Raw genomic sequence first — 17,952 nt, forward strand, 5'->3', positions numbered from 1 at the left:
GTGCCACAAACCTAAGCTCATGAAACCGCCAGGAATCTGTAAACCTTTTAAAGGATACGCCTGTTTTTGACATTCAAAATAAAAAATCTTTACAGATTTTTGTGGAAAACGCTGATGGGCCAGCAGCTAAATGACATTTCTCAACAGTCAGACAGACTCCACACAAACTGAATAGTTGTCCAGTTTTAGAAGGACAGGTTAATTACTTTCTATGCTATGCCCAGGAACAAATAATACTTGGCCTGTTTTACTTACTGAGTAGGAAAAGATGTTTGAGGGTGGTTGTTTTTTTTTTTCTAAAGGCTGCTGCATCCTGGCTTCTGCCTCCGTATAGCCTGAGTGTAGGTGCCCTTTATATAACAATAACTTGACACTACTCAAAGTACTTGGCGCTGCAAGCAGGGGAGTGGAATGCAATAAGAACACTTTAGCAGGTCTGAGGGTGAGTAAACTCCAGTAGTTTTGGAAGGAGAGGGTAGGGTTTTCAGTGTACGTCTCTCCCTTACTTGGCATTCGCAGACAATAAGAATACAAGGATTAACACAGTAGACTCCGTTTATTACACTTGGGTGGATAAAGCAATTATCTGTCTATCATGGCTGTAGTAAATTGTGCAACAGCATTAACATGGGTGGATACGTGGATAAATGCTACTCTGCTACAGAGGGTGCTGATACACAAGATAATCCTTGAAGTCGAACTTGTAAAGACTGTTTTCTTTTGGAGTTTATATCATGTTACTCCTGCCAGTGTAGATTGAAATGGCATCTTTTTTATTTTTAACCACGTTTTCAGGTTTCTTTAGCCATCTGAATTTTATTAGTAAGGTTATTTTAGAAATATCCCACTTTAATCAAGTTTAAACAATCTGCTTAAAACCTGCTGCATGGATATAAACACAGTAGTCTTCTAACACAGCAAAACAATCTGTTGAAAGATACAGTGCAAACACGCACACATCCATCTATTATTGCTTAACTGTTGTTTCTTCCATGCCTGAATTCCCATTGTAACCGCAGCGTACAGCCTGCAATACGCGCCTGGTTTTGGGGGTGTAAAACAAAACCAAAAATGAAAATGCACCTTATTGATGTCTAGAGAGCAGAGCAGCGTAGCATCGGACAGCTCTTAGACTAGATTTAAACTAAGCGCCTTAAATCTGGTTTAATGGCTGTGTTTACATCGCCCCCCCTTTTCGTTCTTTTAAAGTAATCGGGTTTCGCAAGCGTTAAGAAAACCATCCCCTCCTGCCAGCTGGAGGGAGGCCAGTTCAAGGAGATTTTTTTTCCTCTCCCTCCCCTCTTGCCCCCTTCATTTGCTATGATCTTTACTGACGGTCGCTACAGCAAGCAACAGAAGTTGGCGGGTTCTTTATAGGATAGCTACCTTCGGGGTGGGGGGGAAAGCCTTATTAAAAGATATTGCTGGGTTAGGATGAGAATGATAAAGTCAGAATGAGGAGCTCTTGCGCTTTTGCGGGACAGCCCTTGCTCTCCCTCTTCCCCCCTTCTGCTAAAAAAAGGGGGAGGGGAAGGGGAGAGCGTAACAGATACCAGCATGCAAAGGGAATTAAGGCAGGGATTGAGGCTTGCGTGACAGTCTCTGTTTATATGAGTTGTCTTTAATGTCTCCGAGCAGCGATGCCAGCAATGTTTAGCTGGTTTCCTGGCACACGTGCACACAGATTCCTTTGTGTTCATGAAGGATGGATAAAGGTGAAGGCAGAGCATCGTGGCGCAAGGGGGTCCCACCTGCTCCCTCCCCGACCCGGGTGGTTTGTGCTGATGTTCGTACGGGGTGTTGCTCAGCTTTGCAGAACACGCTTCAAGATCCAAGTCAGAATTCAAAAGCTTTTCAAAAAGAAAAGAGAAAGGAAAAAAAAAAAAACAAACCACTACAGCAAGGGGAGACCTTGCTCATTTACCGGCGAGCCGAGGCCGTACCGCAGCAGAGGGGCAGAGTAGAGGGCAGCGTGGATCCTGCAACGCTGGAGTGCAAAAGCAGTTCCACTCCGGCCCCTTCCTGCTCTGCTTGTCCTTTTTCTCGAAGCACCTTTTTGGTTTCATTCATTAAATCTTCCAGTTTTGCTGTTTTAACACAACTTCCCCTGTGCAGAATTCCTGGCCGGCTCAGCCCTGGCCACATGCCCCTCATCAGTCCCTTGTCTGCCGGAGGAGCAGCCTGGAGCCCTGCTCCCAGCAGGCATTTTTCGCCTCTCTATGTAGAGAAATTTTGGGAGCGAGAGGCTCCTTTGCAGCTGTTGCCATTTGCTGAAAAACCCCGACCTCTGGGTCTGTCTTTCAGCTGGATGCGTGCTTTTCACAGATCCCAGCTGAATTTTAAAAAGCATTGATAGCACTTTATATCCTCAAAGGCTTTGCAGTGGTTGAGTTAGAGTCATTCCCATGGGCACGAAGGGACACAGGTTATACACCCATGGGATCGTTTGCCCTCACCCTTCCTGCCCCTTCCTCCCTTCGACCTGCTGGAAGCTCTGACTTTGTCCCGTGCCGGGCGGGCTGCCGGCGAGAGGAGCTGAGTTGACATTTGCTTTTGGCTCCCAGTAAGTCAGTGGGGAGATGACCATCGACACCAGAGATGCTCTGCGGGCTTGACCTCTACGCTGAGGTTCAAACCTGCCCCTGCCTCTGCTCACCCCGGGTTGGAGCCACAGCTCCAGGAAAACAGTAGCGTAACTGGTTCCCCTGGGAGCTGGATCTGGCCCTTTTGGAGCCGTACCAGTAGTCTGCAGACCTTCAGGAGAGCAGGGGTCAGGGAGGAGGAGCTCAGTGGGATTTTGGCAATGGGCCACGTTAGATCCGTTGTATCGGAGCTGAGCCCGTCCACAGCATACGTTCCTCTGTCTTTATTTATTGCCATTTTTCTGCAGTAGTTTCAGGTACAGGCCTTACCTGCTTTGGGTAAAAAATACGTCTTTTTTAAGAACAAAAAGAGACAGGGTCTTGTTTTCTGCCTGCGTCTGAGTGGCTCCTGTTGACACTAACAGGGTTCTGTGTACAGTTGGGAGAATAAGCTCTCCAGTCTAATGCAAACTGGTGCCCTCAGCTATTTAAAAAACAAACATCTTTTTTTTCTCCATTGAGTGAATTAACTGCAGTTACTGCACCTATGTAGCTCCTTGTTTTATGAACTATAAAAACCTTTCCTATGCACAGCCTATGGCCTAATTATGTAATTATGTCTCTTGGGTGGATTATATTTTTCTTCTCATAATTGTGTCTTTACCCAAGAGACTGGAAGGGTTCCAAGCTTTTCCCTTTCCTGGGTAAAAATTGTTTGGCTCTTTTGTGTTTTGGGTTTTTTGTCGTGAACTTTGGATTGGGTGCGTTCGGTAGGACTGGGTGGGGGGAATCCAGCCAGGGGATGACAGTTTGTCACAAGACAAGGGACACAAGAGGGACCCTTGTGACTTGCTTCAGAGATTTTCCCTTGCAAAGGGCTGACGTGCATCTTCTGGGCTTTTGCTGATTTATGGCTCTCTTATTTTTACCTCCAGAGCATAGATTGACACTGCTTTGGAGTGACATCTTGCTGCAATGATGTATTGTCTGAAATTTGCAACAGAACAATGAATATTTTTGCTTCATGCTGAATGCTCAGTGTTATTCAGTCCCCGCACAACAGCTGTTAAGAAGCCTTAGGCTCAGGTCTCAGCTCCTTTACCGGGGCACAAATGTGGCTCCATTGACTTCAGCTTTACAAGCCTGTAGCTGAATTCTCAGTCAAGCCCATATCAGTATCTCCCAGTTACATCTGATCCGTAGGACCAAATGGGATGAAATGCAGGAAGACATCTAAAGAGAATTTAAAGAGAATTTGTGATGGAATTCAGGGCACATGTAACCTATTTTTTTTGTGGTGTGAAATTGTCTTCTACAGTGTGTACACAGAAATATGTCACTAGTGTGCTAGTATTAAGAGAGACATAATCAGAGTGCTTGTCTCAAAGGCATATAATGTTAGTACGAAAAAAATGTGCCCATTCTTTACCTTTTTAAAGCACTTCACCTTTGGAGAACAGTGGGAATAATAAAAACTTGGGTTCTTGGGCTCTGATGTGCTTCTCTTGAAGTCAGGGAAAGCTTGGGGTGTATAGGCTATAAATTCATAGCTTGTAAACTAGATGATTCTTCTTCTTTCTGCCACTCCTTAGCCTGAAGGAAAGTCCCTTTTCCATTAATGTTTTCTTCTTTTTCAATCTCAGCACTGAACCCAGAGCCATAGAAAGCCTCGGTTACTGGCCCTGGCGTTTGAAGGATTTTTATTTTGTTTGCCTTTTCCAGCTGTAGTCACTCCATGGAGTGACTCTCCAAACTTCACCAGCTGATGCTGAGCACACTCATGACATACAGCAAACACAAACTGTGGGGGTATTTCATGTTGGGTCATCACCCTCCATTCTGCTTGGGAAGTCCCAGCAAATGTGTCCCCAGCAGGTGAGAGCCCAGGTTCTTGTTTTCATGACCTTTCTGCCTTCCCTTGGCTCTTTTACAGAGACACCTGACTCCCACGGTACTTGTTGTTAAGGCAAAAGCAAAAAAGATAGAACTGGGCAATGACTGAAAATAGCTAACCCGCTTGAGAATGATAAAAGCATCTGTTGAAAATCTGGTAACCAGATCTCCTTGGTAACAGAAAAAAAAAACACACACAAAAAAACTGGCGGGTGGTGTACACGGTACAAAGAAAGGGAGTCCCTGAGTGTCAGCATCTGGCGAGGCCACGTGTAGCATAATCTGATTAGTTTTCAGTTCCACACCCACAAGCTGAAAGATAAAAACGCACACCCCTCCTCCCCGAGGAGGTAAAAATCTTCAAGCATCAACACCACATTTACATTCTGCAAGTCAGCCTCTTCCACGGCCCGATTTACATCTTGACTTCTCCAGCAGAGCGGTGGAAGTTCAGTGATGAGAGACGAGCTCACGTCCCTTTCCAGTTACCACATCCAGCAGACTCAAGATTGCCTTGCTTTGATCTGGGAGACATTCCTTCATTTAGTTTAAACTGAAATGATTAAGCTGGAGATGAAGCCTCCTCACATCTTCTGCCATGCCTGGGACGTGATAATTGAACATTAGCTTCTATGGGCCATTTTAACATGTTCTGAGGCCGTCCTGGACTGGCGAGCTGAAGCAGCAGCGCAGGCACCGTCCTGCTGGCTGCAGTTTGCACTGACTTTATTGCACTCTCTCAGTACTATTTTCTGGTTTGCTTCATGTAAAATGGCCAAAACTGGTACTGGGGTGGGTTAATGGCAATGCTTTCTGTCTCCAGAAACTAATACTCAGGTTGGTGTTTGGCTTGAAATAGCTGAGTAGTGGTAAGAGACCAGAATATTGCTCGTCATTTTGGAGCAAATAATGGATTTCTAATATCTAACATGTTTCGTACTATGACAACAGAAAAATCAGAACAGCTTGTATAGCTTTTGGCTATTAACTCTCAATTTTTCTCTTCTCTTTCCCATCTCCTTGCCTGTGACCTGATCTACTCCAGTGGCCGCTGGGTCCCATCCTTATTCAGTAACTCATGGGACAGCCTCAATCTTTCTGACTGCATTTCGTATCCAAGACTGCCTGTGTCCGTAACCATTTTGTCCCCCTCCAAGCCCAATCCATTCCACAAAATCATCTTTGTAACAGAGCAACTGGCACTAAATGTAGCGTTGCAGGCATTGGGATAGCTGCAACATTATTTTATTCTATTCTTTTTGTAGATTTTATATGGCTTTTTAATGTACTCACTGCTGCAGCAGATCACTGATTCTCCCTGAGCTATCCACACTTGCTACCCTAATCTTTTTTCCTGAAATAAAATTACGCCTCATGACTGAGACCAAGGAATACAGCTTTTCTTAGCACACTCCCCTGGGATCAGGAATTTCTCTGTCAACGGACACATATATCAATGAGAGATGAAAAGCAGCTTGTGGAATGAGTTTTAAACATGTATCACATATTTCATTGCTGCTGCTTATGTGCTACTCAGAAGGCCTTTTTAGAGTGTTTTCAGCCCATACTTCATGGCTCCTCTGTAGTTAACAGGATTTTATTTTTTTTTCTGCACAGGAATCAGGGCAAGAGATTTATTTAAGTTGCCTACACTTCTTTGTGAGCACCTCCCGAATATGAAGTTTTTGTTGAGTTTCCTGCTTACTTTCAATGTGAGCACGTCTTAGCTTTTATCAAAGCATAGTAACCCATAACGTGCGAAGCTGTAATGTAATCTCATCTCACTGGGACATTTCACTGGGGGAGCGTGGCTCCTTCTGTGGATCTCTTTGTCACAACATGACTCCGTGTTACAACCCTAAATTTTAAATGTCCAGAAGGGGAAGGCAAGTCTGCCTTCGGCCCCTTGCTGGTTTCTGGGGACTTGCAGTTCCATTGATGCCTGGGGTCTTCCAGATGTGCATATAGCTCTCTTTTCCCTACATTTTTTTTTTGGGGGGGTGGCACCACCCAAACCCACACATCTCTAGATCAGTTCAGTTCAACCAGATGTGGGAATCTTTCTTCTTATTTCTTTTTTTCCCCTCTTTTTTTCCTCTTTATTTCCTTTTTTTCTTCTTATTTTCCCCCTACCTACACTGAAGTGCACTGCTATCCTGCTGAATTTTGTCTTTCTGTGATTGACCTAGTTCATTATAATAATGATACACATCATAATTAAATATAAACTCTTCTCTAGCAAAGCTATGCACGGGCAAACAGAGCATGATGAATACAAAGCTGGGGGTTATCGGGCACAGGTTGGTGTAGGAGTGGTGACCTATATAACAAGCGTTCATTGCGTTATCTGAAGATAGTTAAAATAGCTTGTGCACCAGTTTGCTAGTGATTCTTTAGCAAAAAGGGCACTGTATGAACATAGCCCAGGATTTTTCTACAAAAACTCAAAATAAAATTCACTTTGGGGGTGGATTCATTCCCGATAAAGTCAGCCCTGGCTTGTGAGGCCAGAGATAGGCTAATCATGTTTCCTTTATTTCGAGCCCTCTTGAATTTGCCGAAATGTGATTAGGAATGAGTAGAAGAGAAAAGGGGAGGGGAGGGAGATGCCTTTAAAAAACAGAGTGGAAGATACGACTGGCAAAGGGAAAAGCAAATGCATAAAAATTGTGGAGGAAAAGAAGATGGAGAAGGAGAAATCCCAAGAGAATACTGACTGCGTGTGCGTGTGAAAGTCGTTTCTTCAGATTTAGCAGCACCCAGCTTGTACAAGTTGTGATTTAAATAGATTGAAAAGATAATGCTAAAGACTACCAGGTTAGATGTTATCCTGTTAATTAAGCTGCCATTGCGGAGTTGTTACAAGCCCACCAAAAATCGTTCCCCATTTAAAGTGATTGATACCTCCTGAAGAGAGGAGTAGCCACCCATGTCAGCTCTAACATAGAGCAGCACCTTCTCCTTAAGGAGAAAGCTCCCGCCTACACCCTGCTTTTAGACTCAGTCATCCTGGGGGAGGAAAATCACACTTCAAAGTGCAAAATAATGGGTCAACTAATTAATTGTTTTAAATTGCTAGAGAAGTTTCTGCAAAATTAAATTCCATCCAGTTTCTTCTCCTCTCCCAACCTGAATCCTTCACTTCTCTATCTAGAACCATGATGTCTCTGAATCTAGTTTGGATTTAGCTGTCTAGTACTGACATCGCTTTGCCTAGCGATGTCATGTAGGCACCATGGTCCCAGTTAGATGATGTGAACCCAGGTACTTCAGTACTGTGGTTAGAGGCACCATTAAAAGGCATTTTTTTTCAGAGTGGTAGTCTGATAGTTCAATCTCAAGATTCAGTGGCCTCATTTATGCTTTTAAAATAAATTAAGCAGTGCCAGAATTGGTTCTCTAGCCCTAAGACCGAAGGGACAATCTGACTGTGTCTGCAAAGCTGAGCTCTCGTAGCCTCCAGACAGATGGCTGCGTTCACACTGCTGAGAGACAACGCGAATTATCTCAAGCCACTGGGGATCATCTGGAAGGGTTCAAGCCCAAACCCTACCAGGGACCCTTCTTATTGTTAAAAGCATAAAAATATCCTACCCAGTTATTTCTTGTGCCTGTGCCCCGGCACTGCTTACAGGGATGGAGGCAGACGTGGTTCTGGGTTGCAATCAGGGGGGTCTGGGCCCCTGTTCCAGCTCTGCCCAGAGGCTTTTTGTGTGACCTTGGTTGGTAACTTAGGGTAAGATTCATTCCATTTAATGTTGACTAATGGTGAGGGTGTCTAATTAAACTAGTCATGTGTGCTCCCTCTCTGACCAGAGAAGGAAGAGAAAGCAAATTCAGAAGGTGAATCATCCCGTTTTAAGACTGGTGTTAGAGACAAATGAGATTAATTGCCCTCTGGAAGTAGCTATTTCTTTCCATTAACTGTAGAGGAAGTCTACATTAGAAGAGTTTAGACTAGGTGCCTGATTTATGAATGGCTAAAGTTAAGTAAAATTAGTCCTGACCTTAATCTCTCTGCATGCCTGTTTCTCCATATGATAGAAATAACACCTTCTGCGCCTCACATTCAAAGGCACCATTGAGCGAGGAGCATCCTATAACTACTTTGGAAAGAAATTAAACCTAGGAGCAAAAATACAACAATTAGAGAAGGAAAGCCTTTACTCTTGAAACATCTCAATGACAATATGAGCAGTACCAGTTGTGGCATCCTGTTGCTTTTGCCATTTTTCCCCTCTACATTTTGACAACCGAGCACCCCTAAATGACTTTTCCCAGTGCGGCCATATGGCAAGAGGGCAGTTAGCCTGTTTTTGGGGAGAGAAGGAGGAGCACTGAGGAAGGGTGACCATGCAAGGGAGTGTAGGACCCAGTCTTGGCCAGCAGCTTTGAAGGTTTTCCTTGCGATCCTGGTCATCTCAAATGACAGTGACTATTTACTTTTAAGAAAATCTCCCAGAGGAATGAAAGCTAATGACTAACTGTGACAGAGTTAAAGAAAAAAATAAGGGGAAAAGAAAAGCTTGCATTTTCTTAGCAAAAATCCACAACACATAAACCAGGCATGGAATAACTGTCCCACTTGATAACTTGTACTTACATATGAGGCTTGCTTTTGGACAAGAAAGTTTGCCCCTTTAACTACTTAGTGTAGTTAAAGCAGCAAAAAAAAAAAAAAAGACCTTGTGTGGGTGTCCTCATAAGTGCTTATTTTGATCCAAATTGCAACATGTTACACATCTGTATGGGCACAGTTGTACTCGATAAGGCTTTCACCAGCACAACCATGCCCAAAACACAAATCACCCCACCGATCTTGCTGTGTTATCGGGGGTAGCTGAGATACCTGTAAGTCCGTTAAATCTAATAACAGGTCCTTAGAGGCCATTTTGGGGTTTTTTTGGGGTGTGTTAAATTACTAAATCTTGTTATTAACGCTTTTATTTTATGATTTGCTGTTTCCAGGGCACAGACAGAAGCTTGATGACTCTAAACCTAGTTTGTTCTCTGAACGCCTCAGTGATTTAGGGCGCATTCCTCATCCCAGTATGAGAGTAGGGGTCCCGACCCAGAGCCCACGGCCCTCTCTGAACTCTGCACCAAGTCCTTTTAATCCACAAGGACAGAGTCAGATTACAGGTAAGAGACAGAACCATAGGTTTGACTTGCACAGGCAACGGTAGTAATTGCTTATGGATATTTGTGTCTCAACTGCAGTAAAAGAGGCTGTTACAGAGTGAGAGATGTGTTCCAAGCAAAGCTAGGTGGGAAGTGGATTTTTCTATAGTGTTTGTAGCTGAAAATGTCTTTCTTTTTTTAAAATACCTTTTTTCCGTAAGCCCAAAATAGTCCAAAATAGTCAATCTGGGTAAATTGAGTAGGAATCTGGTGAAATGCTAACTGCCACGTTGCTCTGCCTTGTCCTCCGTGTGTGCAATAGTACATATTAGAATGAACATTTTTATTCAGCGTTTTTATTTTGCACTGGTGTTGAGGGAAGCGGCCAGCATTTAATGGTCTTTATATCGGAATAATAATACAATTTTCTCACGTGGCGGTTTCCTTCTAGCACCAGCGCTGACCACTGTTACAATAAACAATCATCTGGGTTATGGAGAAATCTCCGAAGGTTGCTTGTGAGGGTTGTATGCAATATTTATGATTGCATGCTGAGAGACAGATTTCATTGTGCTGAGAGAAATCATAAAGTACCATGTGTCACAGATTATAAGACCGAAATAAGACGTTTAACTGCAGCTATGCCAGAAGTTTGCAACAAAACTGTGAAGGCTACAAAATAAACCGATTTTGTAATTTTTCTAAATTCAGAGCTGGTTAATTTTTTCAAAAGAGTGTCAAAACAACCTCTACCTAATTTTGGCCATTTCTACACTCAAAACTTGTGCTGACGTATTTGTGTCTACCCAGGATGTGAAGAGGCGTTGCCCCTGACCAATTCACTTGCTAGAACTGTTGGAGAACTTCACCTAGATGCAAGTCCATCGACAAAACTCCTGGCTCAATTTACTAGACTAGTTTAAAACTCGGTTTTGCTGCTACTGTTGCATCTATACCAGGAGACCTTTGCCAATCTTATATACCAGTATTCCTTCACTGGTAAAGCACTCCTAGTATAGACATAGTCTTTGAGTCAACCTAGGAAGATTTCTGGTTTCATGTTTCAAGTGGTTTTGACATGATACCAGCTGAAACTTAGCGGTTTTAACAAAGTGTTGTGGCTTTCTTCTTCTTTCTTTTTCTTGTTTTTTAAGTTCCACTGGTTTATTAATTTGCAGTAAGAAAGAGAAGTTAAGTGGGTTAATTTGAACCCGAAGCACTCAGAGAATTGAAACAAAAATATTGTTCCCATGAGCTGTGGCAAAGTTCTCCCAGATCTAGAAGTCTAGCTTTAACTAGCGTAAAATATTTATAATATATTAAATATGTCGATAGTACTCATTACAAGGTGTCTGCTGCCCACCAGCTTCCCAGAGCAGGTTTTCTGGCTGGGCTTAGTGTTTTGTTAGTTGGACATGTGAAGTCAGGGCTCCTGTGCATATCATTTTTTGGGTAAGAACTGCCAAAATGAAGCCCGGTATTTTTCCTAACCTACTGTCTTCTGTCTGGCAGTGTTTGGGGACATAGTTCCCAAGAAAGCAGGGGGGAAAACCGGGGCTATAATCAGCTTTTTGCCTTCTTCCTAGTGCCTCCATAGTTTACCTATTGTGCAACACTATATCTAGGAACGAAGGAGGGTGAAATTCTTCCTGACCCCATCTGGTGATCAGCTTATGCCCTGAAGCACGAGAACTGAGATCCCCTTGTAATTTTCTTCCTAGCTCAGTGTAACCTCATATGTTGCTCTCATTCATATAAATGCCTCCTGTAGAAAATGTTCTGCTGGGTTTGATTAATAGAGTACTTCTCTGCCTCGTTATGAATCGGCAGCAGCATTTACAGATCCGGGAGGTGAAAACTTCAGATGAGCTTTAAATAAGCCTGACTGGAAACAAAGCTGTGTGGCATTCGCTGTCTTCTCTGCAAATTTAAGAGGTAGCAGTTCAAAGTACCGGCTGAGACTTCATCAAGAGAGGCAAGATGCGGTGCTGGTAGGGCAGAGGGAGGTGAGCTGCACCAAGGAAGGCAGGCTGACTTTCCCATCTATTGTGGGTTATGCACTTTTCTTGCTGGATAAACTTATGGTCGTGGGATACTTTAGAATCCCAAATTGCTCTCATTTCCCCCAAAGCAGTGAAGACTCGGGTGCTTATTAAAGTTTGCAGTGAATACAGGGCTGTATTGTGGTCCAGTACAGTATTTGCCACGTTATTCCCCACCCTTGTCTCCTCCTCAATTTAGAAAAGTCAAACACCCAGCCCTCCAAGGCTACTCGTTAGCTTACTGGTAGCCCTCCCATTTAATAAGGCGATTAGCGTGAGCATGTTACATCGGTGCAAGCTCTGTGAGTTGCGCTGGCTTCCCCACAAGGCTTTTTGGTGCTCGTTTTCAGGACGTTGATTGTAATCTGTAAAGCTCTACGTGCTTTGATCTTCCACCAAAGTGCTGGGATGCTTTTTGCAGACATCCCAGAGTTCTTCTGGGATGAATGGATGCTCGCTGCCACACAAACCGTGCCAATGAGAGACAAAGTTGATGCCGCAGACGAGGCACCTCTTTGATCGGGTGTTAGGTGACCATGGGAAATTGCTAAACGTCCGCCTGTTTGGTGTGGTAGTAGGGAGCGAGCTGGTTGGGCTGTCCATCTCCACCAGTTTCCTTGTTGTGGTGCAATATTCAGTGGGAATTACCCACTGGCTTCTTAACATGGTCACTGGGCTGGTATGGCTTGGGTATGTATTAAAAGGAGAATAGATCCTTGTCCAAAAAACAAGGATTTTTTTATTACCTTTATTGGAATTAACCAAGCATTAACCAAGCATTCCTTTAGAAATACCTTTGTTTCTTAATCTTTTTACCTAGTAATTTAGGGAAAATAATTAATTCCTAATAACTGTAACAGTAAATACTGGTTTCCTATGACAAAATCCATATTATTGCTAGTAAGCACATAAACTGTTTTTGTTTCGTTCCACTTGAGGTCTTGCATAGCTATTGCATGATTAAACAGAAATAATATTTAAAGCTGGCCCACACCTGAGTCTGAAAGAACTCAGCACTTTGGGGTTCACTCTTATATTTCTTTTCTCTGTCTGGGTTGTGTTTATTTTCCTAGAGTATCAGAGTACAGGTTTTACAAATCACGGCACAGTCCTAAACCTACCAGAGGGCCAGGCTGTGGCAGTACAAGGCACAGAGTTGCCCTCATTCAACATGGCATTTTAACTAGGATTCTGCAAAAGCAACATCGAAGGGTCATTAAAAAACAAATCGTCCAATAAGCAGATGCCTTTACTGAGGCAATGCAGATTCAATTTGAACCCTGCTTGCTGCCCGTAAATCAGGAATCCTGTCTGTTCACATTTGGATACTGGTATATTTGCTTTTTTATTTTTTTTCCTTTTCCCTAACGGCACTCGCACAACTTGCTCACGTATCCGATTACGTTCCTGTTCAGACATCGAGCTGTTGCATCAGTGGTGCAGTATGAAAGGAGGAAAGCTGTTGTTTTTCTAAAATGCAACCGGTGAGGACTAGCTTCTATCGGCCAGGAAAAGCCATGGGTGTAATGGCAGGAATGTGGTCGGCGCGAGGACCCCGGTGGCTGGGCTGCAGGGGCTGAGAAGTGGGAGTTAAGTGAGGTTTCATGCTCCATCACCGCTGTGGCACCGTCTGATCTATAGGCAACCTGTGACTTTCATCGCTGAAATAACAGCACTCAAAAGCAGGTCCCGTGAAATCTTTTTTTTTCCCTTTTCCTCTTCCCCCCCACCCTGCACTTCAGCAACGTTATGCTTCAGTTTCTCATCATTTTTAGGGTTGTAGGAAGCAGGTTTAAAGGCTTCAGAGCTGGCTTACCTGGAAGTTAGTGGGGGCACCCACCTCCACTGACAGGCAGGGACCGGTTTCAGGGGACAGTGTAAACTGAGTCTGCTGAGAAGACCCTGGGCAGAAAGCACCTTCAACTCTCAGATGGAGGATGAGGATGGTACTACCAGCTGGGCCCTCCTTAATTCCCCCATTCAGGACTCGCAGGCAATGGGCTGGACGCTGCCCTTTTGCAGAGTCAAGGAGAAGGCAGAAAGCTGTGCTCATCACAGTGTTGTCCTGGGCTCTGGATATGAAGCTGTGCAGCATCTGCCTCAAAGACTAATGTCTGTTCTCCGAGACCATCAGCTGCAGGACAGGTTTGAAACAGAAGCTGTGTAGCTGTTATTAGACCGGCACTATGCAAGTGCCCTGCCAGCGGTTGGCTGTGTTTTACCTGGGACCAGCAGCACTCTGAAGCACACACCAGTTTGTAGCTGGTGCACATCAATCTGAGACCACATCAGGCAAAGTACGTGGTTGCCTGGAACAGATAATTTAGAAATAGCCCAAGTAATAGGCTTATAGGGTGAATTATGCCTTCAGCTCACTGTAACGTGGAATAAAAGCTACAAGACTCAGCAGATGAGGTAGTGGAGCTGGGATTTCTGCTGCCATGAACGCAAGGGTGGCTGCAGTCTGCTGTATTTCATGCAAATTGATTGCATCCTTCAGGCAACTGGAGTTGCCATTGTGAACCTCCATTTGGTAAAGCTTGTGTCCCTCCTATTAAAGTATTCTTTTAACTTTATTTTCCCCCCCCTTTACAATTTAGTTGCCCTGTTGGCATGACTTGTTCAGTTTATTTTTTTTTCTTTTAGAAATGTGACTCTTGGGAGGCTGGGAGGAGAAATGGTTTTAGAGGTTCTTCAGGCCAAAATCTGGTCTCAATTACGCTTCTGTACATTGGGGTGTAACTCCATTGGATTTGGCTTCATTGATTGAACTGGGCAATCCAGATCAAGCCCTGGGCTTTTAAAGATGCCTAAGAAATAGTCAGAGAAGAGAAGGAAGTTGCATTTTTGTTGTTGTTGTTGTTTTGCTGGGGGGGCGGTGTTACAACAATAGTTGGGTTACTCATGCAGAAAGTCATCTTGGCTTTGTTAAGATCAGAAGTGAGGATATTTGCTTTAAGTGTTTACCAAAGATAGCTCCAAACAGCTTGTTTTTTAGTGTCAGCAGTAGCACTAATACAGTCAGCAGCAGCCAGTGCTAGAGCTGATGGCTGGATTGAAATGAGAGTGGTTTTGTGAAGTGCATGCACGCATGTGATGCTGGGGTGTTATAGACGGTACGCGGAGGAGCTGCGAGCCTGTGATCATGCTCAGATCATGTAACTCAGCTTGGGAAATGGGAAATTGATTTTTTTTCTGTAGTAAATCTGTGTGCTTCATAATCCAGTGCCAAAGCAGTGGAAAAACTCGTTCTTCAGGGATATTTATGGGTTTTTTCTTCTCTCCATTAACACTTCAGAACATTTCCACTGAAGGAAGAGAAGTCACATTGCTGGAGAGCCAATGTCATCGGTGGGAGAATGGGTCACTGGGGTTTTTTTCATTCTTTCTTTTTTTTTTTAGTTTTATACCGTGCATCCAATCTTAGACTGATTTTTAAAACCACTTACTGTCCATTAAGCATCAATGTCCATTGTCCATTGTTGCAGTCAATCACAGACCACAAGAGTCAAGAACCGTGTATACCTCCCACTGACTGTAAATGCGGCAGTAAAACCTAGACACAAAATAATTTGCAATACTCAATATCTCCTGCTTCGGCGAGGTTTACCTGGCAGTGCAAACGGGACAGAGCTGTTTGTGCATTAGTTTAGACCTCGCCCCGCTGACTTGTTTCAGCTGAGCTGTGCCCAGGCTTTCTTAGTATACGCACGATATGCCCCGTTGTGAACGAAAATGCTGAAAGACGCACTTTTCTTCGCACCCACGCAGGCGTAACAGAAATGTTTACAAAAAGAATACTGGTCTTAGTAATCACTCCAAAACTTTCAAGTGCAAATGCCAATTCAAAGTGGCCCTCTGCCTCCTTTGCTGTCATTGAACTAGACCTTCCCCATGGTTGCTATACGGGAAGGTGGGACGCTTTCTCCGGAGCTGTTCAGTGTATTTTGGTAGTAGCATTTTCCCTTGTTTTCGAGCGATTCCTTTAAGGAGGAATCCACGTTTGCTCTGCCTCAGAGCTCTGGGGTTTCTCATCTATTCTGGGCTTTTCATGATTGGGAAGAGGTCCTGTGCCTGCCAGAGCATGTGGTGCTTTGGTGTAAAGCCCCTGGCCCACAGGGACGTGGCAGACACGTGTGAGCCCTCCAGCCAGAGCGAACGGGGAAGCTGGTCTTTGGCGTAGCAGACCAAGGAATACCTCTCACAAATCCACTCGTAGCTTCATCCCTGCTGGTACGGCTAAATAGCCACTCCACCTCTTCTGTGCCCAAGCGAGGAGGAAGTGACCCTCCTAAGGACATCGTTGTGTTTCCCCCACAAGCATCTGCTTGGATCTGCCCCAGAAGCACTGTCAGGCACCTTCCCATGACACCCCTGGCACCCTCCTTCCCCCCAGGAGATTTGGTTTGGTGGTGTGTGGAACCAGAAGAGACGGGCTGGTTGCACCTCGGTGGCTGAAGTCTCGGCTCCAGCGGTGTTGCAGGGAACATCTGCTGGTGGGACCAAAGGGTGCTGCATGAGACCCAGCTGCACGTCCACCTTCGAGGACTAGACGGGGTGGCTTTGGACTCTGCCTCGCGATGTTTTACCCTGGGGATTGTGCAACGCTGCTAAGCAGTAATGTTTACCCTGGGGGCTAGCAGATCACCTGTGACTTGGCAAGGCAAGGGTGTTTCGCTGCTCTCTCCTCACATGTCCATGCAAACCTTGGCTGCTATCAGTGAGCAGAGGCTGGTTTTCATAGAAACATAGAATAGAATCATAGAATAGTTTGGGTTGGAAAGGACCTCTAAAGGTCATCCAGTCCAACCCCCCTGCCGTGGGCAGGGACATCTGCAACTAGAGCAGGTTGCTCAGAGCCCCGTCCAACCTGACCTGGAATGTTTCCAGGGATGGGGCATCCACCACCTCTCTGGGCAACCTGTGCCAGTGTTTCACCACCCTCAGTGTAAAAAATGTCTTCCTTAGATCTAGTTTCAGTCTACCCCCCTTTAGTTTAAAGCCATTCCCCCTTGTCCTGTCGCAACAGGCCCTGCTAAAAAGTTTACTGCCATCTTTTCTGTAAGCCCCCTTTAAGTACTGCTGGGATTTTAGGGTATTCACTTCAGGATCTGATGAAACTTGTTATCTTCAGTTTCCAGTTTCCTAACGGGCCAAAGATAACGCTTGAAGCTAGTCAGCCCCAAGGCAAAATTCCCCACCCTGCTTCTATCATGACCTCAGCCATGTCTTCACTAACAGTCCATCCTCTCTTTTCTCTTTCTCTAAAGTACTTTGCAGTTTAAAATCTTACAGTATTGGACTCATGAAGAGCTGAAATCAAATATATATATAAAAAAGAAATGCCGTAATGCGGTGCTGAGGTTGGGATGAGCTATAGAAGCCATGTATAAATTTAAGCTAGTTGTCGTAAGAATTTATGATATGCTTTTGGGTCAGCTGATGGTGCATCCAGCCTCTTGACAGCACAGTATGAGTTACTGTTTTGAAAGGCCACATGAGCCTTTGAAAGACCACTTTTTGCCATTCATCCTTCTTGTGTCCACATAGGCATTCACACTTGTTGGATTAAGGATGTTAGGTGTAAAACCAAGTCTAGCATGGGTGTTCAAAGTGGTGAGGGTGCCAGAGATGCTCAAGAACTCATGCCATGAGGATTGCACTATGAGAAGTGGCATGAACCTCCAGAAGGCAGCTCTTTTCCTGAGGTTTTCACCATCTTAGACCAAAACCCTATGAAAACATACTCTGTTGTGATTTTTTTGCTAGCCTTTACCTGCTATATAATTTCCTTCCAGCATTGGAGCTGACCTAAAACCAAAACTTTAAGGGACTCTGTTTTGGATTCGGAAGCAGAGATTGAAAATCTCTTGGCGTTTGAAGGAGCTCAGATTTGAGATTGTGCTCCTGACACATCATTAATTCTGAGATTGTTTTCCCAGCAAGCCTAGGTTTTCCGTTCCCAGTTGAAGATCATTTACCATTGACTGAATGGTGAATTATAGTAGCGGAATGAGGCAGAGAAATATGTCGATATCAGATAGAACAACGAGCAGTCAGTCAGATCTGAACCTGCGCCAATCTATACAACCCTAGCCTTGAAATTGTTAAAACAAAGAAGTTCATTACATTTAATGATCAAGTGTCCTTCAGATTTCTGAGGAGTTTATGTTAACCATTTATATTACTCAGCTTTAATATAAATGGCAAACTCTAGGAAAATCCTCTTAAAATTAAATTGGAAAGTTGGGGGTTTTTTAATATATCTATATAGGTTTTTTGCTTCAAGGAAGTATCTGCTTTCCAGATATCTC

At 44.2% G+C, this 17,952-nt stretch overlaps 1 protein-coding gene across 7 annotated transcripts in view; it reads left to right on the forward strand.

Annotated features, from left to right (window-relative positions):
* The window catches only part of RUNX2 (RUNX family transcription factor 2), a 228,634-nt gene that overhangs the window by 107,249 nt on the left and 103,433 nt on the right, over positions 1-17,952 (forward strand). For all 7 annotated transcript variants that reach the window (XM_076332625.1, XM_076332627.1, XM_076332626.1 and 4 more), the window contains one exon: positions 9,444-9,617. In XM_076332625.1, coding sequence (XP_076188740.1) covers positions 9,444-9,617 — 174 coding nt within the window. The remainder of the gene's footprint in view (positions 1-9,443; positions 9,618-17,952) is intronic.

This window comes from Aptenodytes patagonicus, chromosome 3, assembly GCF_965638725.1.
Source record: "Aptenodytes patagonicus chromosome 3, bAptPat1.pri.cur, whole genome shotgun sequence".
Classification (NCBI taxonomy): Eukaryota; Metazoa; Chordata; class Aves; order Sphenisciformes; family Spheniscidae; genus Aptenodytes; species Aptenodytes patagonicus.